General features: G+C 37.5%; 3 protein-coding genes across 5 annotated transcripts; 1 reads left to right on the top strand and 2 right to left on the bottom strand.

Moving 5' to 3' along the window:
* The first annotated feature begins 2,115 nt into the window (after positions 1-2,115).
* On the top strand, positions 2,116-4,591 carry LOC135653904 (RHOMBOID-like protein 3). The gene is made up of 5 exons (XM_065175545.1): positions 2,116-2,535; positions 2,915-3,078; positions 3,410-3,573; positions 3,668-3,918; positions 4,255-4,591. The coding sequence occupies exons 1-5, from the start codon at positions 2,261-2,263 to the stop codon at positions 4,364-4,366; spliced, it is 966 nt and encodes a 321-aa protein (XP_065031617.1). The 5' UTR covers positions 2,116-2,260; the 3' UTR covers positions 4,367-4,591.
* A 992-nt stretch (positions 4,592-5,583) lies between these two features.
* LOC103970976 (probable transcriptional regulator SLK2) lies at positions 5,584-14,664 on the bottom strand. Of its 2 annotated transcripts, none has more exons than XM_009384885.3 (10): positions 14,461-14,664; positions 13,122-13,959; positions 12,881-13,012; positions 12,042-12,090; positions 10,823-11,037; positions 10,642-10,710; positions 8,243-8,343; positions 7,351-7,444; positions 7,203-7,272; positions 5,584-6,598 (listed from the first exon to the last, which is right to left on the bottom strand). In XM_009384885.3, the coding sequence occupies exons 2-10, from the start codon at positions 13,932-13,934 to the stop codon at positions 5,757-5,759; spliced, it is 2,385 nt and encodes a 794-aa protein (XP_009383160.2). In that variant the 5' UTR covers positions 13,935-13,959; positions 14,461-14,664; the 3' UTR covers positions 5,584-5,756. The 2 variants fall into 2 exon arrangements, with proteins under 2 accessions (XP_009383160.2, XP_009383161.2); XM_009384886.3 differs by having other exon boundaries at positions 10,823-10,929.
* A 1,255-nt stretch (positions 14,665-15,919) lies between these two features.
* On the bottom strand, positions 15,920-19,396 carry LOC135653866 (calcium-dependent protein kinase 26-like). 2 transcript variants are annotated; one of them, XM_065175481.1, is made up of 5 exons: positions 19,223-19,396; positions 17,853-18,580; positions 17,473-17,769; positions 16,582-16,986; positions 15,920-16,503 (listed from the first exon to the last, which is right to left on the bottom strand). In XM_065175481.1, exons 2-5 carry the CDS (start codon positions 18,427-18,429, stop codon positions 16,235-16,237), a joined length of 1,548 nt encoding a protein of 515 aa, XP_065031553.1. In that variant the 5' UTR covers positions 18,430-18,580; positions 19,223-19,396; the 3' UTR covers positions 15,920-16,234. The 2 variants fall into 2 exon arrangements, with proteins under 2 accessions (XP_065031553.1, XP_065031554.1); XM_065175482.1 differs by having other exon boundaries at positions 17,853-18,482.
* Positions 19,397-22,743: the final 3,347 nt, after the last annotated feature.

Genomic DNA, 22,743 nt, shown 5'->3' with positions numbered 1-22,743 from the left:
TTGTATTTGTAAAATATTTTATTATACTACTGCAAGAAAACATCACTTACCGACCTATTCACGAGTTCTGCTTAGAACAGTGTCGTCGCTCTTTTGTGATGGGTTACTACATAAAATATATTATATGATTATTTTTTCTATGTACTTTTATTTTGCTTTTAGTTTTTTAAACAAATATAGTTGATATATTTGAATTGTCTTATAATTGCTTATTTTGTCATATATATATATATATATATATATATATATATCATTTTACATTTGAATCATAGCAAAATGTAGTATCCGTTTAATATTTGTATGTGATTTCAAGCTTGTCGATTAAAAACAAATGTCCATATTTATCATCTGATCTATCTTAACCATATGTTTTAAAAGAGCTATATTTATGTGCTTTAAAATAGGTCTATAATCCTCTTGATGGAGGTATAAAAAACATTGCAACTAACGTTATAAATCTTATACAAATCCATATCATATATCACAGTCATATCACCTTATTAGACCAGTAGTCGATAGAGTGTAAATAATGTACTTCAATTGTCTCGTTAGGGATATTTCAAGAATTATACAAAAATATGAAGCACCCTTTGGAAATATGAAAAGGGTTACATACAGGAAAAAAAAAAATTGAAGGAGATTACCATTTGCAATCTCCTTTTACTATTTTTAATAGTTTTAAATTATCCTTTTATAAATAAATGTAAATATTTTCTCCTCCTGTTCTTCATCTTCTCTTTCTCTTTTTTTTCTTCTCGTAGAACGATGGATGACAAATGGGATTGGATGACGTTAAGCAACATTAGCGGTAAGCAACAATAGCGAACAACATCACCTCTAATTATATGTGCAATAGCATTAAAGAGTCATCGCATCGTATCGACGATATCAGTAAAAAATAAAAAGGGAATAGCGATTTCCATAACGAATAGAGTTAATGATGATGATGACAGCATCAGTAATCAGGATAAAATAAGAAGCTTTAAAAAAAATAAAATTAATAATATTGAGATTATAAATAATAAAATAAAATGTTTTTTTATTATTTTTTAATGAATAATCAGTAGCAAGAAATGATGTCCGCGAATAGTAAGTTTCCAAAGGAAAAAAGACATAAGAAGCTTCGAAACAATAGACGTGAAAACCTGACTAGAAAAGCCCAAATCAAACCAATCAGGTCCACCACGTGTCAACCCACATGAGCTGCACCGCACTTGGATGTCTCACATCCTCCTCAAGCCTCTCTCTCTCTCTCTCTCTCTCTCTCTCTAACTTGCACCGAAATGATTGCTTAAATCGATCTCTATCTCTTATTTCTCATTTACCCGACATTTCTGTCTTCTCCAATCACTTTCATTCTCCCGCGGGACCCATCAGGAATTCCTCTTACTAATCCAATAATTCATCCCAATGGAAATAAAAGAAGAAAAAATATATATATAATTAGCTACGGTTACAAACACAGTTGAGCGGTTAAATCCATGGATACGGTCATCACGAACTCGAAAGCGAACGTGACGACGAGGAGGGCGGGGCGAAGTGATTGGTTGGCTAATCCACTTTTCCCCGCTTTCTATCTTTTAGCTCACCCACCCCAATTCCAGTGGAAAAAAAGGTGGAACAGTGGTCAAAACGTAGACGGCAAGAAAAAAATTAATTTTACATATTTATCCACTTGATTTCCTATGCTTATCCATCCACATTTCTTCAAATATTCCGATATTACAATTTATATCCTTTCAAATAATTAAAATTTTCATGTGCATTCAACTCAGATTGACCATTATGATTATTAATTTCTCATTCTTTCAACTTAAATCTAGAGGTGCAAATAAAATTATTAATTTACTGCCTAATATTTTTGAAGTAGCAACCACAATGACATATATTATATGCCAAATTAATGGAATTAGTATTAAAAAATCATTGGAGCTAATTTTGCTAAAATAAAATTAAGATTATCTCCTCCACCAAGCGCAGTGATTTAGTAAGTTTTGGTCCCCCAATTGAATCTACCCTCAGAACTACCAAATCCTCCATTTGACGTAACCGACAACGGAAATGAATGAGAGAGAGAGAACTGTACGCGAAAACAGAAAGAATAGTCACCGCCTCTTCACTCTGGTTCAGGAGTTCTTAACTTCCCCAACTCACCCAAGTCGCCACCCTTCGAAGCCAAGCGACCCTCGCTGGAATCCACCCACCCCGCGCAGCCTTAAAGGCTCCACCTTTGGGCGCTGTCGAGAGGAAAGCGACCAGGATGGCGGACGTCGAGGCGGACAGGGGCGGTGCAGGAAAGCGGCGGGGCGGCGGAGCATACGGCTACGGGCCGGCGGAGACGGGGGAGAGGGCCTGGACACCGTGGCTGGTGCCACTGTTCGTGGTGGCCTGCGTGGCGGTGTTCGTGGTGGAGATGTACGTCAACAACTGCCGCGCCCGCCCCCAGCCCTACGGCCCCTGCGTCGCCCGCTTCCTCCACCGCTTCTCCTTCCAGGCCATCCGCCAGAACCCCCTCCTCGGACCCTCCTCCTCCACGTAAATCCCAGCGTCTGCTGCTTCCTTCTTGGTATCTTGATGATAGTTCGGATCTTTACTCGCTTGCAAGCTTTGTTTGACTGGAAGAAATGTCCGATTCAAACCCTCCTTTTCTCTCTCCCTGTTGGAATTTTAAGTTGCTTACTCGACTTCAACTTTTGTGCTATCTTTTTCCTACCAATTCGTTTAGTTCAAGTGTGGAAAGTTGATGGCTTTCTACACTTTATGATCTGCTTGCTTGGTAATGTTTCGTTTCTCTTCCTTAAGAATAACATGATGTGGATTATTATGCTTGGCTAACCTGTGTAGAAGTGTATCTCTTATGCTTCTCAGTGAGAACCTGTTTCTCTTTCTCATGGACATCCCCTCTCCTTTTCAGCTTGGAGAAATTGGGGGCTCTTGAATGGTACAAAGTAGTTCATCGGAATCAAGGTTGGAGGCTTGTTACCTGTATTTGGTTACACGCAGGTCTTATCCATTTACTCGTGAATATGCTAAGCTTGCTCTTCATTGGAGTTCGTCTTGAACAGCAATTTGGTTTCGGTATGCTTCTATCTTCTAATACATTGGTTCAAAAGCATGTATGTGGATTGCTTACTAGCCCTACTTGTTTTGTTAACTGTAAGTAAGAAAATGGATTTATTTTTGTTGCAGCTGGCCATCTTGCATTTTGGATTTAAATTTTATTTTAGTATTAATTGAAAATTTTGAAGTTGGAAATGGAAGATGTTATTAAGTTGTTTCTGAACTATTTAAGACAAATGTATTCCTGGTTCAAATTGTTGTTTGGTCTGAGTATGATCTACGTATTCTGCTGCAAATGGTTGTATAGTTTTTTCTTTTTGCCTAGCATGATGAATTATCTGCCTTGCAGTGCGCATTGGAATAATATATCTCCTATCGGGCTTTGGTGGAGCGGTTCTCTCAGCTCTGCTCTTGAGGAATAGCATTTCTGTTGGTGCTTCTGGGGCCTTGTTTGGCCTTCTTGGAGCAATGGTTTCAGAACTTATTATAAATTGGACTATCTATTCCAATAGGGTGAGCGTATATATTTTATTTGTGGGGCTTGTACCGGTAGACACTTCAGTTTAGTTTTGCACCTTAGATTAACTAAATTGATCCCTTTTTGTAGGTTGCAGCTTTATTAACTCTTATGGTTGTCATTGTAATCAACTTGGGTATTGGCCTGTTTCCTCATGTCGATAACTTTGCCCATATTGGAGGATTCTTAACAGGTTTCCTCCTGGGTTTTGTTCTATTAATCCGACCTCAGTTTGGTTGGATGGAACGCCATGATCTGCCCCCTTCAGCTCAGGTTACCTCCAAGTACAAAGCGTACCAATATGTCTTATGGGTGATTGCATTGCTTTTGCTGATAGTTGGGTAAGAATGCTTCATTAGTGTTTCCAAGGAATTCACTTTATGGATAAAGTTGCATTGTTTAGTATTGCATTTCAAATTAGCATCACATTGTGCTACCTTAAACTACATTATAGTTTGCAGGGATTGTGGCAATTGCCAAATTTTTGCTATATTCTTAACAAGTTTACTTCATTGTGAATTAATCGTCGATCTTCTCTAATAACTTCTTACTGTCGCTACCAATCAATTACCTACGGAATATTTATACATTAGCAATGTGATTTATACTGCCATTGACAAATGTATTCTTAGGAACTCTGCTACTTGGTCGGTTCTCACTCTTTGGTTCTGCTGCAGATTTACAGTTGGCTTAGTTATGCTTTTTAGGGGAGTGAATGGCAACGATCATTGCCATTGGTGCCACTACTTGAACTGTGTGCCTACGTCAAGGTGGAGCTGTGAGGATTGAACAAAAATGAGATTCTTGCAGGGAAAACCAAATGAGTTCTGGGAGGATAGTGAGACAGAGTATCAGATGTTTTGTTCTGTTGTTTAGATACAGCTGTACCAGAGTTGTCGTGTTACCCACATTTTGCATATTTTGCATTAGTTGTATTAAGTTGCTATGTAGTGATGTTTGTTATAGAATATTACTTACCTTTATCGATGAGCTATCCAAGAATGGTAGTGTTAACGATCGGCTATCTGAAGTTAAAGCAAGGCTGTTGAGATTCCCAGGAAGAGCTACCATCCACCTTGCTCCGCGATCGGCATCTTTGTTTTGACTACTTTCTACTCCATTCCGGGTCGGTTGGTAGTTTTCACTCCACAAAAACCTTCATGATCGACAGAGTGTCTCTGTACTTTGGCTTTAATTTACACGATTGGTATTATGGCGATAAAATGCTGTGGATGCTTGCAAGGTCAAGCGAGATGGTGCAACTCAACTCTAAGAACACCCTTTAGTTGATGCTACTCTGCATCTGATGTGTGGTATAAGTTTTGTTAGAGCTTGTCAAGTGTATTGGTTTATATGCAATTCCAATATTGTTCGCCAACAGTGTGCAAGTTAAAATCAAATCAGGAGGTCATGCCAAATACATCATTTCAACTCAGGCTGATGGTTGAGAGGTAGAACCAACTCCATGAATCTTATAGCAAGCAAATACATTATTGTCCTATTCTTGGTCTTAATTCTTTTCGTATCCTAATATATATAGTGCTCTGGCTATCTCAATCAAAGTCCCTAAAAGAAAACTGCGGCCATGTAGAGTTTACTAGGAAAGACCCCTCATTTGTAAGTACCATTGTTGCATCATCCTGCCCATTAAACACACAACACCCACAAAAGACTCCCCAAGTGCTGCAAGCGTACCAAGCAAGACACTATGGCCAGGATGTCCACAAAACATAAGACATTCAGAAGCAGCTTGAAATGTCATAGATCTCTATGACCTTACTGAGATGTACCACCAAATGATGTACATCAATGAACTACAAGCTCACATGTATCTAGTTGTTGAGCCAACCTGGACAGCTCCATGACAGATATTTGACGGATGACCAAACACATGGGAAACAGATTCAGTGCAAGTATTTCACCAAAAGGACAGAGCTACCCTTCCAGCATTTCTATGGGGTTTTACCTATTACAGAAGTTGAAGTTGCAGCAGCAAAGACATGGCAAACCTCAAAACTGCCAATATGATATATCTTTCTGGTATAATTTGCACATGATATTAAATAGCATAACCATTACCGTAATGCAACTAACTGTAGTATACATCACAATTGATTTCCATTTCATTAATCGTTACCAACTTTACAATCAAGTTCACACCATCCAACCATTGTCCTCATCACCAAGATTCCTCATCAAACATCCCATTTGGCATAAGTTCCTGAGCAATATGATCTATTTCTGGCAAATCCATGCTCCCCAGCATGTCGAGACTTGCAATTAAATTGCTGCCACTACTGGTGGGGTTGTTGGCAGCAGTGCTCGATTTGAAACTGTTATTTCTGCTTGGTACTGTCAGTGTGCCATCATTAGGAAGGTTTCTGCACATATTTTGCAGGTCAAGTGTATTTCCAGTTGATCCAGAGTCGATCCTGACTGATGTGCCACTGATGCAACCTCCAATTATATCTTCGGCTGTGGGATTAGCATTTACATCAGAAGCAACAAGAGACTGCTGCGATGCTCCCTTGTCATCGATCATCTCTTGCAGCATTTGTTGAAGGACAGATTGCTGCAACTGTTGGTTCACTTGCAGGGTTTGCAGATTAGTCTGCCGGGACAAGCAACCATCCAATGGAAGTGGCACTTGATGTTGTCCAGATAAATTATTGATGGATGTTTTTGTCAGTATAGATGTGGCAGAACCCTGAAATTGTACATAGTCTGCATGTTTGGAACCACTGGTATTACTCAAAAAAGCTTCTTGCTGACGCACATTCTGCTTTAAATTCAAAGAGCTTTTCAGAAAATTCTGGTGGTTGTTTAGTGCGTGAACACTCTGCTGGCTGCTGTTAACAACTTGGCTAGCTGCCAGATTGTTAATTATACAACTGTTTAACCCTGGATGATTGCCCATAACTTTGTTCATAGATCTGTGATCACCTGGCAAACTATGAGCACTCATCACTTGCTCTGACTCCCACTTTTGTTTAACTTGCCTTGGATAGTTCTTCAAACTCTCTGTGGAAAAACTTATTACCATCAACAATCTAGACCCTGGTTATATTAGCTATTTTCTGCATCAATCATTTTAATAACGTTAAATGAGCGTAAGCAACAGAAAATTCTGAGTTTAAGCAAATATATATTTGAGTCCTTATATGATACAATTTTATAAGTTAAATCATGTAAAAAGAATGAGTCCGAATTCTCATAAAATTGAAGTTAGGTGAAGTCTAAAGTAACCTAATAATAATTTTATTTTAAGTCCTACATGAGTGACATGAACATATACTGTGACCTAAGTCATACAACGGAGGTAAAAATAATGTAACTTGAAGATCATTTGTTTCCAGGTATCTTCTGTGAAGTTGTAAAACTATTTGATATAATGTTATCAACAAAAAATGTATTGGAATCAGATGTAACACAGAAGGTCTAGTAATAAAATTATATAGTTAAGATGTTTAAGTGCCGATGCTTTAGCTTGAGACATCAAATAACATTATCCTTGGTCAAGAAAGTTTCAACCACTGATTTGAATTTCTGAAGCAGCACAGAGAATATAAGGGCAATGCTATGTACAATAACTAAACTATTAGATCAAATCTCGGAAGCATGTTACCTAGTGGTCCAATCTTCTGATCCTGGCTAAAATCAATCAGGTCCTTCATGCTATTGACAACCTCAGATATCTGAAAAATCAAATGAATGATGAACTTAGGAAAAAAGAATATGACAAAACACATTAACCCAAACGAGTTCTCCATTACCTGCAGGCACCTGACATATCTTTTGGAGAATCCTAAGTTATTCAGTGATTTTAAGTCCAAATCTCTTGCTAGTTGATGACCCACTGCTGCAAACCTAACGAAATGATCACATATCGAAGAGCATAAATGTTGGCCCAAAAAAATCACACATCACAATCTTGTCCGATTGAGAAGTAAAAGCTTCACAAGATGTCTATTTATCAAACAAATGAAGATAATAGATGTTTCCAGAAGTCATACAAGGAATCATCTTGTAGAACGGAACCCCCCAAAAATAGACTTCAACAATGCTAGCTGGCTCGGTAAGTCTCTTTCTTTCATGTATATAAAATAATTTACAATTATTTTGTAATTAGACAACATTATTTTACAACTACAAAGCATAAGAAACTAAATTCTTACTGTCCCCTCTTAGCCAGGAATCCTGGCTTCATCTGTGGCCACTCAAGATAAGGTTCAGTTGAGCTACCCGAGGTGCTACCCTTGTTGAACATTGATGGAGATGAAATAAAGATCAAAGACAAGATACAAACCTATGCACACAAGGCATCTCACATAAAAAAGATAATGACTATCCACACACTGAAATTTGCAAATATAAATTCCAGAGATGCGGTTCCAAACGTAACATAGTAAGTCATTCACACATTAATAAAGATAGTACATGAACAGTATTCAAAGATACTCAGCATCAGATATTATAAATGCATTACATTTACAAATTACATGTTCCTAAGAAGCTAAGATAGGAAGACTCTGATCAACGAATGAGAGATAATATAATTTGAAAATCTTTTGCATCAATGTCTAGATAAATGTGAAAAGTAACATATGATCTGAAAGAACTTGTGTTTGCTTTAAAAGCTTAGGATGTTTGAATAAGTTCACTCACAAATTGCAGCTGGATTGCAAGTATTGATATGAAACTTCAGTACTACTGCTTTCAGCTACAGCCGCTTGATATCTTTGAGCAACTTGCAACAATTGGTCAACCTGAAAAATTACAATTGGTTAACCTGAAAAAATTATGTATTGGTTAACGTGAAAAAAATTATGTATTCGTTAACCTGAAAAAATTATGTTAAACAGTTAGAGCATGATGACCTGATGAATTCCCAAAACTAGATTAACTTTAATAACAAAGACTGAAAGCAGCAGCACATGAAGGATACAACTTGCAACAAGCATAAGAGATTCAGAAGTTGGCTTGTAATGCTGAAGAGTAAGCAGAGTTAAAAATAAAAGATAAGTAGAATCTAAATTGGTCACTAAACTGTCACCATGACTGTGGATCAAGATTAACAAAATTAAGGTACTTTCCCCAAGATTAGTCTTTTTTGCATGTTCCTCAATATTTTAGGCTTTCACGTGTACCTTATTAATAAATAAAAGACCTAGATATGAGGTATTCATGGAATATGTCTAAAATAAACCTATACCAAATCGCAGAGAGCATAAATTAGAAGTGATCAAATTTGACATTATTATACAAGTAAGACCAATGTGAAACATGCACCAATATGCTCCTAAGCAGTGGAATCATATTAAAATCCTATGAACTTGGCTTTTTCACTAACATCACTCATGCATAGTCCAGTCATGAAAAAAAAGCAAATATAGATTCCTAGTCAACTACATATAGTTGGAAAGATACCAAAAGCTGGCTAGAAAAAATCCTAAGAGGCACTATCTCAATGTTCTGGAGTTCAACTAAAATATATTTTTGACATAATTGTGCAATCATCATAGCCAACTTAAAATAAGGAGCAAAGTTAATAATCAAATTGTGCATATGATCCCCACATGTTATCATACTTAACTGCATTCCAGCTAAAAAACAAAATAGAATGATTTATTTCACAGTCCAACTGCTTAAAAATGTCTGGAAATTAGGACGCTGAAAGTTCATGAATTGATGGGACCATTGATCTACAAAGCCATCTCCAAGTTGATTTAATTTTAATGAAAAATTTAGTGTTTCAGCAGAACAAGAGCAGTGTGCTTAAAAAGGTTAACTGATGATGACATTCAGAATAATAATGGTAAAAAATCGAATTTAAGTAAAATATTTTAAATAATAAATCACATAAATTGGATTACCATGTCAGATAGATTCACTTTGACAATGAGGTTATGGGTCAAGCCGGTTCATGCTCAAGGTCTTTCTGAAAAGTCAATGATATGCAAGCAGATAGATCAAACTCATCAACAATTATATTAACTTTTAGCATGAATTCTCTGGTACACTATCATTCAATGGCCTCCAAAATCTGTACACTTCACTTATTATGGGTCCTATTAAGATTATTCTTGCTTTTGTAACACACCATTGCCTAAGACATTGAGTCCAACATCTTTGTTGAATGCCAATTTCCCTGAGAGGCAGCAGAGCCCTCAATTAAGTGGAACAGTTGTATCATAACAAATCCACGGACTGGACGAGTAGGACAAGCAGAAGATATATAATAGACAACCCATTCCTTCCATGTTCACTAATCCCATTTTGATAGGCCTGTCGATCAGATTGGATCAAGCTTGCATAAAATATATAGATTTGAATCAAACCAGAACCCCAGCTAGTGGGTTGCTAAACCTGTGCCGGATCCAAGCCACTAGTTGGCATGTAAATTTGACCCGATCATCCTGCCACTTGCATACCAACCGCCCTCAATGTCTTGAAGCTATTTGTCGCGGCAGAGGCTCTTAAGGTGGATGCATGAAGTAACAGGGCAACAGAGCTCAGGCAGTCGACGGTGCCTGCGAAATCAATGATAGTGGCCTCCACATGCAAGGAACCGGAGTGCCAGCTCTGGCTTCCAAGCGATGACAGATCTCATGAAAGCAGGGGTCGGATCCTACAGAGGCACCAAGGAGGGTACAGTGGCAGAAGTCAAGTACGAAATGCAAAAACAGACTTATGGAGACAAGGAGACTGCAGAAAATGAGACAGCATTTGCCCTAAAGTTGCAGCAAGAGTGCTGGCAGTCAAACCAACGAAAAAGAAGGTGAAGGAGCAGCAGCATTCTCTTGGCATGGAATCCATTGATCAAAATAAAAATGACATGCTAATGTGAGTAGTCCAAAGAGGACTGGGAAAAAGCTCCTATGCCCTTAACAACATCAGCAATTATTAAATTTGATGAGAATATTACATGTAATCGAACTAGTTAGAGCAAAAATTCTGCTCAAAACAAATAAGATCATGAGCAAAAAATATTTTTTTTCTTGCTTTATTTTTTAACATTTTAAGAACCTTCCTAGAACTGAAATAGTTGCAAGTAAACCAAATACCTGAAGTGCTAACTGTCTCCGAGGAAGAAATTCTTCATGCTGTCGGGCACAAAACTCCCAGAATAGAATCTGAAGCATAAGAAAAACAATTTACAATTTCAAAACTAATACTGAAAAATGAAATTAAAAAGGAAACCTTCTGGTCTCAAAAGGAAAGCTAGTAGGCCATTCAATTTGGAACCTTCAGTTCTGGTGTAAATATTATTTGGAGTTGTCCCTCTTGAACAATACGTAGATGTTCATAGATACTTTCTTGAACAGCTTTTTTAAACTCCAAAATCACAATTCCTGAAGACAATTGGCGCTCATGGGGCATATCAAGGAACAAATTTTCATCAAAAACACCATGGTCGAATTTAATTTGAAAAAGCCGCGGAAGCACTTCAAAAGTAGCTTCTGCCAAAGAATATAAAGGATATAGTTGAAAGCAAGCAAAACTCAAAAGAGTAATTAGATTCACAAAAATATAAAGAAACAAAGTTGATAAAATAAAACTCAATATATGTACATACTAGTTCATTATCAGATAGATAAAGCTGCATGATTATTAATTTTTTATATGAATTTTAAATCAATCGAATTTCAAGAAGCAACAACCAAAGAGTGGTTCTAACTTCTAAAGACTTGCATGCAGATGTTTTAACTGACATTACTGACTGTGAACTTTCAATCATGAAATGATCTATAAAAAGAATTTTTGAAGCCTAATATCTAGAATAGGGTGAATGTGAATGTCACAGCAATCATGTCATCAATCTATTATTGATGCAACAAAGAAAATATTGAGACTTAATTTTCAATGGATTAAGGTTGACCAAATATTCAGACTCTCACACTCTATATAACTGAATTACTCTAAAATCTTTGGCTTCTAATATTTGTCTCCATAACTTTTTTTTTTCCTTAGTTCTTCTCATTAAAATAACTTATTAAGAAACAATGTAAGGGAGAACCCAATAACTTTTTTTTCCTAAGTTCTTCTCATTAAAATAACTTATTAAGAAACAATGTAAGGGAGAACCCAATTCATGTATCTTCAACCTACATGGGTCTGGGAAGGACCAATGTTACCACTATAAGTAGAAATGTTGTTTTTGTATCGAGAAACAATATACAAAAAAGAAAGGAAATTTGTGTTAAATATATTCCTTAATTAAAATTTTCTTCAGACATGTTATGCATAAGCTCAACATTGTATACAATAATGAATGCTATCACCACTAGTAAATACGTATATAAACCACCTTTCATTTAGAAGAGAAAAGACCAGTCATTATAAAATGTTTGTACAAAATAAATATATAAACTCAACAGAAAAGTTATCATCTATCTCATAAATTCCAAGAGTCAAAAAGACTGCCCTATCTAAAAAAAAAAAAAAAAAAGATGATTATACTAACCAAATCCCTTGACAGATTTGGAACCACAGATGTTGCACTGCCATGCATTCTGCAACAACAGAGAATGCAAAACATAATATTTAGTAAAAAGCAATGGAGAAGAGAGCCTTGTTATACTAATATGGAATAGATACAGATGGTCTCTGCTTTTTCTCTTTCTTTAGAAAGCATGATACTATTTCATGTTCCATTCAATTACAGACAAAATGAATTTTCAAATATGGGTTCATCTCAACAATGAGTACTAAACAAAAATCGAGAAACTCACAAGATACTATTATGTTCAATAAACACAGGAAGGGAACATAACAAAATGGTTCAAGTCACTATAACTGTCAGTTTGAGTCTATACTAGAGTAGGCTGCTTTTAAACACACCTAAATAATTAGTAATGCAATTAGGGAGCTTGAATTTGCAGCAAAAGAAATTCAGTCCCTCTAGAAAAAGAAGTACGAGTTTCACAAGGCGTGAAAGATCTTAGAGGATATCAAAAAGAACATGTTCAACCTTCAACTTCAGTTGCAAAACATCAGAATTAGTAGTAGACAAACTTACTTATGTATCACCTTATAATTCACAACGCAGAAGTTACATTATTTAAGTTGCCTCTACCCTTTTGCTGCAGTCTTGATGCAGCTTACAAGCATTCAGATCTTCCAATTTACAACCTAGATATTACATTGTGTAACTTGCCCCAACATTTTTTCTGCTATCTTGATGTGCTTACAAGGATTCGTCTTGTCACCCTCCTAGATTAAAATGCATATACTAATCCTGGTATAATTCACATGCAGAACAAACATTAAGTTGAAGAAATTTGAAATTCAAGGAACACTTACCACAGCTAACTGTGGGAAAACGCCAAGTGCATGGCTGCCCATATTATCATACAAGGACAAACACCACCTTTTCTTAGCTTGTATTGCAAAATACTCAGCCACAAACTCCTTCCAGTATAAAACGGAATTATCCTACCAGTGAAATTCACAGCTTTAGGACATCTCGGAATATGCCAGCGTGATAAAAGGGTCAATTCTCTGAACATATCAGATAGGTGCACCTACGAAATAATCAACTCACAGGTGGCCGATGACGCCGGTGATACAAGTATTGCATAAGTCTGCGATAACATATCTTATTATCAAGGGACTGTTTAGCAGCATTAGCTGGCGGATAAGTAGGTTGCTGCTGGTGCTGCAGCTGCTGTTGCTGCTGCAAAGTGACTGGGGCTCTTTGCATCTGAGAAATGGAATGCATTATCTGCTGTGGTTGACGATAGACTAGTCTCTGCTGTTGAGAAATGGCCTGTTGGTGCAGGTTCAGCTGGTCTTGTGGCTGCACGGGTTCATGTCTCTGCAGAAGTTGTTGGATCAACTGCTGCTGCAGAGCATCCTCATGCCTTATGTCAAGCCGTGGTTTTTTCCGTGCATTCATTAAATTGCTAGGCTCCTGTTGCATTAGCTGAGAAGTAGCCGTTGATAGCCCTTGTTTCTGCACCTGTTCTTGAAGAGGGCTCTGTTGCACATTTGAGCAGCCATCCATCACTGAAGAACCTGAGATGTTGGAGGAGAAGGAGATGGGTGAGGACGGGAGTCGCATATACGACTCGTTGTTGAAGCTGGGGCTTCTTTGCAACTGAGAACCACCAGAGAGCGCTGAGTTGGCGTCCGTGACGAAGGAGCTCGCACCAACACTTGGACCAGAGGAGTTTCCCGTGCTGTTGAGTATCTGGTTCATGTCACCAGAGGCTGGTCGGAGACCAGCATAACCTTTCTCCGACATGGAGCTCACAGTGGCTGGGGTCTGACCGCCATCGTGTTGGATGAAGACACCAGAAGCAGAGGAAGATAACGATGGTCCTCCAACTCCAACAGTGACTCGCGAATAAGCCATCGAGGGAGCGGAACCTAATAGGCATCTGAAATCCACAAAAGTATCAAGCGTCAGCCCTCTCTTACCTACCCCAGAAGGAGAAATAGAAATCTAATCGCCGCAGATTAGAGCAGTCTTTTTGCTGCCAATCGCATCCTGAATTCATAACATCGAACTTGAAACAAATTAACTCGAAATGCAGATAAACCGTTGAATCCCTTACTTCTGGGAAGAAAGATCGAACACTGAATAACCTCAACCGCAACTTCCACAAAGAAAAATGTGACACTTTACCGTAAAATACACCACAAGAAGGAACCAAAAGAACAAACCCTGATTTCTCTCTGGGAAAAAAGACGAGCTGGTTCCAAGAACACCATGATCGCGAAACTATCACAAAAATTCACCTTTGATAAAATCCAAGATGCAAATTTCGTATCACAATATCAAAAGAACCGACACTTTCGATGAACAGCCGAACAGAAGAAAAGGGTCGAAAACATCCGAAAAAACGAGAGCATATTAGCGATCTGTTGGCGGCACTTACCCAACGAATCGCAACCTGAATCAATCAGTAAATTTCGAAGAGACGACGCAGTGCTCATCTTCCTGCTCCTCTCTCGCCCCCGTTTCTAGCGGTTGCGCCGTCTGACGAGCGGCATCCTTTGCGGATCCCGGGAACTCGAAGGGGGTGCCCGTAACCGGCAGCAACCGTCCTCGGCGGCCATCGCCAACCGGCTCCGGCCAAGTTACGACGACACCCAATACCAGGGCTGTGGGTATTACAAGCATTTATATGAATCCTGATACGCGTCTCACGACCATTGGACCAGGCATTACAGAGACCATCCAACTCGGAATGTTGGGACGCCCCTTAAGTGTACCACCCACGATCGCACCCAGCAGAGAATTTAGGTGGGTCCAACGGATGTCAGAATCGCAGGTGAGAAAGCTAGGTGGGATTTCTGAGGCAAATAACACGCACATGCAATCGACGTTTTCTTAAAAGAACACGTTCGATCTCGTAGTTCGCTAACCCTTCGACTCTCACGCTTCTCATTTACCAACTTGGTAATTGGTCAAAGCATGGCCCCGCAGTTCGATCTCTGCGGGCTCCACATCTTGAGAACCTATTAGGAAATTATCTCCTGAGAAGTGTTATTACGATTACCCAAAAATCAATGTTATTGAAAAGCCAAATTACTCATTATATTCTTAATTTCATGGATTTCTTTATTATCAATTAAGTTTAGGTCCATTGAAATTTCTGTCATTGTTTTTTATCCAATTTCCTCAATGTGCTTTCTATAAAACTAATTAGGATGAATCAATTTCATGGTTAATATTAGGATATTACAAATAAAACCAAAAACATTAAGCAGCATAAATTGAATTCAATTTTATTCTGTTCGAATATCTAGTTTTTATTTATATTCATATTAAATCGAATTACAAAGTATGAAGAGCCCGAGTAATCTTTAACAAACCTGACTGAGTGCTATTTAAGGATGATAAGTAGTGAAATCGTCAAATGAGGAAATATATCTATCTTTTTTAACACTAGAACATAACACCACCCAGCTATTTTGTTGTCGTTTGTAAGAGTGACTAAAGAGTCTTGACAAAGGAAATTTAAGATCACGTTTGATGGGAGTACTGTCACTTTACTTCTTGGTGGTGCCACTAAATGGACTGAATCGAATGAGAGATACATTCCTTGTGGAGAGGAAAGAAGGAAGCAGACATTGGTATGTGCAGGAACACTACGTACTGGAAAATGTTTGTTGTCCTCATCTGGGAAAGCAACCATGAAAGAGAGCTATTATCCTGTCAATAATTATCCTTAACAACATTTCATCCTGTTGATAGATAAACTTTCCACTTCAGCTGAGTGAGGAAACTTAAAACAAGCTGTCGTTCGTTGATGAAACCCAGCAACAGACCCACTGTCGAACCTCATGAGAAATATCAAGCTGCCTAAACAGATTTAGACCAACACTAGAATATCACTCAAGATTTGCCATGCAGTATACATCATTAAGTAAACAGTTGATACAAAGAAAAATGTTAGTTGTTGCGTACAAATCCCCAAATGCTTGTCTCACACTAGTGATTCACTACTAATACATGTATAACACAAAACACATACATTGACGGGCTCTACCGTATGCTAAACAATTTGAACGAGAGAAGAAAGTCAGCTAATCAAGGACTTTCTAAACAAGGGCAGCCAGCTCAGTATCTGACACTCGAGTTAGGCTGACAAACTTGATATGAAGTATTAATCACAGACAGATTCATCAATCTGAGGTCTGTGGATGTCAGCAGACAAGGGAGGACCTGAGAGATGGTGAATCTGAGAGGTGTGTGCATGATGCCCAACGTATGACCGACTCCGAAACCACAAGGTCAAGCTGCTCTAGCTCTCCGAGCCCAATGGTGTGGTTCCTTCTGCTGTGGATGCCAATGCCTCTAGAACCAGTCACAGGAACCCTTCTAGCTTCAAGCCACTTGTGCTCCAATTCGCTAAAATCTCGACCAAAGCATGCAGCTGAGTCGGGCGACATAATGCGCTTCTTACAGCTGGCGTCTGCACATCCCACAGTAATATGAAAGGAAAATAATTAAGAAAGCACTATACAGAAAGAGCAACTGGAGAAAAAAATACCTGTCTTTGATGTGTCGGTCTTTGATTCATCACTTGTAAAACTGAATGTTTTTTGTTGCTCAGGTGTGAAGAATGCAAAACTTGGCATCACTGGTATTGGTGAGGAGAATCTGTGGTTGTCAGACTCACAACTGCTCTGGAAAGAGAAGCTGATCGTAGAGGGGCAAGGAGTGTCAAAAATAACTGAAGAAAATGATGATCTACAAGTGAATGCAGGGGAAGAATGATCTGCCAGTGTCTGGCAGGAAACAAGAGAACCAGTACTAAAGCTGACATCACGACTTGCAGAGACAAGCGGGGTCGAGAATGAACAGCTACCCAGATCTCTCAGTGTAAAGCTGATTTCACAGCATTGCCCACATGGGACTTCATGTTGCTGCATGTGCTCCTTTATCCAGGAATGGTCTGTGGAAAAAATAAGCCACCTCAAAGACTTGATAAACCAAGATAGAAGGGTTTGAATGGAGAAGAAAAATGCCTCGTAATGCAGGGGCCTCAAAAATGGGATGAGCTTGAACAGTTACTCCGTAACTTCAATAGTGTATATGGAACAGAAACAGCGTTGTTAGCAAAAGAATCATTGTTGAGAATCACAAAATTACTGTCTTGGCAACATAATTCTCTTCATTGGAGTTTGTAACCTTGGCAGCCTAATTCTCTTCATTGAACTTTATAACCTATCATCGGGAAATATATAACAATATTTGGATAGTTTTAGTCATATACATTAGATGTTCAATGGTTAAAATTAATCAAACAGCACTTTTCCAATGGTTATTACCATTGAGCATAGTATCAAACTGCACGTAATCCAAATGGTCATGTTCCAGGTATAATATTATTAAGAAATTAATTCTATCAGGTGAAGTCTGTCATACACTTATAGCTTACCTATAACTTGTTTAGCTGTGAGTCTCTTGGCAGGATCCCTGAAAAGCATTCCTCTAATTAATTCCTTTGCAGAGTCGGAAACACTTCTCCATGGATCAGATGGAAACCGTAGTTCAGCAGATCTAACTGATTCAAATATCTTTGACTTGGTCTTCCCCCAAAAGGGCGGCATCCCACTAAGAAGAATATAAAGGATCACTCCTGCACTCCATACATCGGCTGCCTCATTGTATCCCCCTGTCAATACCTCCGGTGCTATGTAAAATGGACTTCCAACAGTCCCAGACAAGCTCTCCCCTGTTGATTACATTTAAAATTAATAAAAGCAAAATAAGTGATATAACAAACTGACTTAAGTGAATTAAGAATGATGGACATACCTGGCTTAATATAAGTAGCTAACCCAAAGTCTGCCAGTTTAATTGGTGAAGATGAAGACTTGGTAGCCATCAGAATATTCTCGGGCTTAAGGTCCCTGTGAACAACACCCTTGTCATGGCAGAACACTACGACTTCCATGAGATGCCGGAACAGGACGGCAGCCTCACATTCAGGGAAGCAGCCATGCTTCTCGAGGCGCTCGAAGAGCTCCCCTCCAGCACAGAGCTCCATCACTATGTGCACATAGTCATTATCCTCATATACAGCCTTCAGGTCGACAACATTTGGGTGGCCAGAAAGCCAAGCCATGACCTCAATTTCAAGCTTGATGCTCCGAATATCCTCGGGGGTAACAAGGCGATCCTTTGCAATCGACTTGCAGGCGGCTGACTCACCAGTAAGCATGTCAGAGCAAGCCCTGATAACTCCGAATTGACCCCAACCCAATTCTTCACGTAAAGCATATCGGTCTTCAAGGTAAGAGATATAGGGGGCTTCTAGGATAGGATCACTGAGGCCAGGGACCTTGTAGCAGCTGTAGAGTGGATCTCTGTTGTTGCCCTTGGCAACAGCCATAAGAAGGAGCTCAAAGCTCCCTGTAATTGACTTTTTCGAGTACAAACAACTTCCTGATTGCAAGATGGGAACTTATTACGATCTCGTATTTGACATAAACCACTAGTATACACGCCACCAACTCAGTGAGATATGAAGGGCAACGGAGAACCTATGAATAATTGTTAAAAGATTACATGCTTTTCCTAGATATTAACCTAGATAACCAAGATCAAATCTCAATTAACATCGTAACATAGGAAAATATGACAAGAAAAGAATGAGGAAGTTCAAAGCACGAAGGACCGAACCGGAAAGGAAAAGAAAATTACAAACTTCAGGAAAAGTTAAAAGGAAAAAACAACTACTTTCTCAAATATGTCCCCATAGTGTACCAAATCCAAGAGCTCAAATTAAACTCCAAGCGTGACACGATGCACGATTATAGAAATCCGACTCGGAAAAGAAGAAAGATGGTGCCTTTACAGACTGCGAGACGAAAAAATCGATTTTTGTCACAGGTTCCAGAGAGTAGAACCAAAATAATTACTCACTCGCACCCCAGAACTGAAATCATGCTGATTTCAGAAAACCCTAACTGATCAATACTTCCCTACGAACCATAGTCACCCGGAGAAGCCCAGTTAGTTCATCCCTAAAAATCACGCGTTTGAACGGGCAACTCGCTCGGAATAGAATCAAAAATAGGAAATCCGTCGACAATCACAACTCCCAACCCACGAAAGTCCGAGATGACATCAAACACTCGAAGAAAAAAAAAAGCATAAGAAAAAGCAAATCGATAAAAGATTACCTCGAATCGAGGAGAGAAAAGGATCAGGAGCCGAGGCGATCCAGCGGGGCTCAGTTCCGATGCATCCCTTTCGCCAACACCAACAAGAGACTTCACGGCCTTTCCGGGGCTGATGTCTCTTAAGCCCCTGTTTTGTTCCTTCTAAGTGAGCAGAAGAGAATAATATCAAGTGAATGGAGACTGCCTTTATGAAGAGAATAGTAATTTTATGTTTGTTTTAGGAGACGAAGAAGACGTTGACTAAACCTTGACCCTTATCCAATTCCACTTCTCTCATTGGTTTGAAATAATAACTATTATTATAATTCTGAAAATCATATTTCTGTGTATATAATAAATAATAAACGAAAATTTAAAAATTGTAATATTGAAAGATAATCACAATTGTTTTATATAGTATAATCCTCTATATATATATATATATATAGTATTATTTGATTTAAATTTCTTAAACTTGGAGTGTATTAATCCCTAATAATTTGAATATGATGATCTACATTATAAACCATAGAATCATGAAAACTTACGGTCATAAAGGAGGTCAAGGTGAAGATCAAACTATTATGCGTGATATAGTTAAGTTCAAATTGAAATCTAAATTATCATATAATTGGATACGTACGTTTGAGTGTTAATATCGAATAAGATCACTCAAACTTTGCGAAACCTTCTCCTTTCCTCCTTATTGACTTACGAAGAAGGAATGAGAAAAGATATCTTGATAATAAGATCTCTATGAGATATTGTCATTATATAGGTGCGAATAAAGGTATTTTAGTTAAAAAATAAAATTATAAAAAATATATTAAAAGAGTTTCTCTCATTGTAATTATCTTCCAATATTTGAATTTTCTTTTACTAATCGATAATCTAATTATATCCTTAATATATTTTATCCTAATTAATTAAACCACAAAATCTAATATACATCCACTTGACTTATTAATTAAGATATAAAACAAAGGGTTTAGAATCATAATAAAAAATTAAAATTTATTTTAAAAAATAATTTTATCTAATTTGATTATTAAATTTTAAAAAGTATTTTATATGTGATTAATAATTTTAAAAAATAAATTAATAAGTCTACTAATTATAATAATACTATATTAGGTCTAATTGTTAATGTAAGTTATAATGATTGTATATCATTAATATTATTTCTTAATATACTATAACATTATTAGTTTTTTCTAATGTAGCCCATACTAATTTTATCTTATCAAGAAATTCTATTATTATATTAAATAATAGCATGTATATGTATAAATGCATATAGGATGATAGAAATAAATAATTTTAATTATATAAAAAAATATTAATTATGATGCCTACTCAAACATGAATTATCATATCATTTACAGGTTGCTCATACACCTCAAAGAACATGTTCCTTAACGACCTTAAACGATAAAGCTTTAGTGAATAAATTATTAATTAATACAATAAAATTTAGGTTGTCAATTAACACTAATTGTTTTCAGACTTATTTTCTTTACTTAGAATCGTTAGAGTATTTGTCATTAAAATAAAATTATTATAATATTATGATAAAATATTTTTAATGACTTGATAATTAAGTTTGTGAAATTTTATACTCACAAAGCCTAATCAGTGATTTCAAAGTATATCAGGGAATCAACTTCCATTATTAATTATATGATAATAGATTATTTTATATTTTTATATATTATCTCTCTAGCTAACATATGATATAAACTCAAGACAATTTACGAAATCAATATCTAAACATTTTATTATTTAAAGATAAATAAACCTCCAATATATGAACATATAGTCTTTCGTATCCCTTGCAGATATATTACTCTTTTCTTTGCAAATGTATTTATCTATCTACAAATGTATAAAAAATTTTAAGAGCTCTTATTGGATTTTTTTTTTTTCCTTCTACGTCATACATAAAATGAACTAAGAAATTGTCTAGTATTTATAAAGCATTTGGCTCTCAAATTTTCAAGAATATTTTTTCTGGAAAAAAGAATTTTCAAAATAATTAAATCAGAAAACATGTTTACGAAATTTTCTTGCAAGTAAAGTTAGTTAATTGAGGATTTAAAAAATACATGTTAATTTCAAAGAGTATATATATTGTTTCATCAGTATGTGAGCTCGCAAAAGCAGATGTATGGTATTAAATCCTCAAAGGTTATGCTAATCGTATTATATTGAATGGTCACTTGAAAAATAATAGACTTTAATAATTCATATAGAGAAGAGATAGTATAAGAATGATATCACTCACTCTCATGGTTCAGTTAATTGCCACATATATAAGAATGATGCAGTGATCTTGTTCTTCATCTATCACAATCTTTCTTTAATGTCTTTCCCTTGCCTTTAGCCTTTGACAACTAAGCTAATCCTAACCTTCTTAACGCTACCATTCATTTTGATCATCTTTTTCTTCACTTAATGATCGAGAAATGATATCCCACACAAACATGTTTTTTTTTACTCTTCGAGACCTAAATTATCAAAAAAGTAATAGATGATGTGGGGAAGATGAAAATTGTCTTGATATTTATGACTATAGATCGAAAAGTTGGAGTACATATGGGAAACTAAGGTTTTTTGGTAGCAATTCATGCAGTTCTTCGCTTCATTCCAATCTTCCATGTATTTGTAATAAAAGGAGAAGATATGATACCTGCAAAGAAGAATTTTAGTCCGACAAGTCCATGTCTTTTTCGCGAGCACAGGAAGCATATACTACAGCATATGCGCCTCTTTCCATCCATCCCTTTACAATGGAGAGAAGAAAAGAAGGAGAATATGTCTTCTGACTCCCCCACTGGCTTTCTCTCCTTCACTCACTCTCCACATCTTCCTCTCACCTTAAATGCTGCCATGAAGAAACGCACAACGCCACGAAGAATCACATACTGAGGCCATCAGCTGTGGGTTGCAATCTGAGAAATGGACTTCAGGATTAAAAGGGAGCCTCCTTGAGGCTGCTGTGGGAGAGGGATATCCATGGCATAACCCTTCCAAGTCCCCTGGCATATGCCACTGATTCAGGGGCTCACAATGCTGTCCCTGACCCGAGAGGTTGCCCTATAAGAGACCGCAAGAGAGGCGAAGAACAGTGTGGAGAAGCAGCAAGCGAAGCAAATAGATAAGAGTTCGCGAGTTAAGCGAGCCAGTTGTGGGGCTTCTCTCCCTTGGCAGGTGACTCAGAGAGAAAGGAGGTAAGGTTGAATGCATCGGTGATGCGTTTCCTCCGATGAGTCAATGACCTGCCAAAGGAGACTTGCCCTACGACTGGCTTCAGCTTAGAGCACCGACCAATGCCGTTGCCGCTTCTCATGCACGATGCAAGGTGAAGTACGTGCACTCTTTAGATATCTTTGTGCTGCTTCATCGAAGCTTATCTCTTCGAGTAGAAAGTGAGAGAAGGGAAAAGTCATGAACTGTGCATCATGTAACCATGTCTTCTTGCTGACTATATAGAGAGAGCCATTTTTCACGACTGCTAGTTGAAGTGAAGTGGTCAATCTTTG

This window comes from Musa acuminata, unplaced genomic scaffold (assembly GCF_036884655.1).
Source record: "Musa acuminata AAA Group cultivar baxijiao unplaced genomic scaffold, Cavendish_Baxijiao_AAA HiC_scaffold_42, whole genome shotgun sequence".
Classification (NCBI taxonomy): domain Eukaryota; kingdom Viridiplantae; phylum Streptophyta; class Magnoliopsida; order Zingiberales; family Musaceae; genus Musa; species Musa acuminata.
The sequence above is the reverse complement of the archived record's forward strand: the minus strand, read 5'-3'. Positions and strand labels throughout refer to the sequence as shown.

Bases quoted from the DNA above. Each gene is read 5' to 3' on its own strand.
- LOC135653904 (XM_065175545.1), top strand. From the start codon at position 2,261: ATGGCGGACGTCGAGGCGGACAGGGGCGGTGCAGGAAAGCGGCGGGGC. The intron at 2,536-2,914 runs GTAAATCCCAGC...TCTCCTTTTCAG, and splicing joins CTCGGACCCTCCTCCTCCAC to CTTGGAGAAATTGGGGGCTC. The intron at 3,079-3,409 runs GTATGCTTCTAT...TCTGCCTTGCAG, and splicing joins TGAACAGCAATTTGGTTTCG to TGCGCATTGGAATAATATAT.
- LOC103970976 (XM_009384885.3), bottom strand. From the start codon at position 13,934: ATGGCTTATTCGCGAGTCACTGTTGGAGTTGGAGGACCATCGTTATCT. The intron at 12,091-12,880 runs GTAAGTGTTCCT...CTGTTGTTGCAG, and splicing joins TTTTCCCACAGTTAGCTGTG to AATGCATGGCAGTGCAACAT. The intron at 11,038-12,041 runs GTTAGTATAATC...ATTCTTTGGCAG, and splicing joins CAAATCTGTCAAGGGATTTG to AAGCTACTTTTGAAGTGCTT.
- LOC135653866 (XM_065175481.1), bottom strand. From the start codon at position 18,429: ATGGCTGTTGCCAAGGGCAACAACAGAGATCCACTCTACAGCTGCTAC. The intron at 17,770-17,852 runs GTATGTCCATCA...TGTAATCAACAG, and splicing joins AGCTACTTATATTAAGCCAG to GGGAGAGCTTGTCTGGGACT. The intron at 16,987-17,472 runs GTAAGCTATAAG...TTTTTTCCACAG, and splicing joins CACAGCTAAACAAGTTATAG to ACCATTCCTGGATAAAGGAG.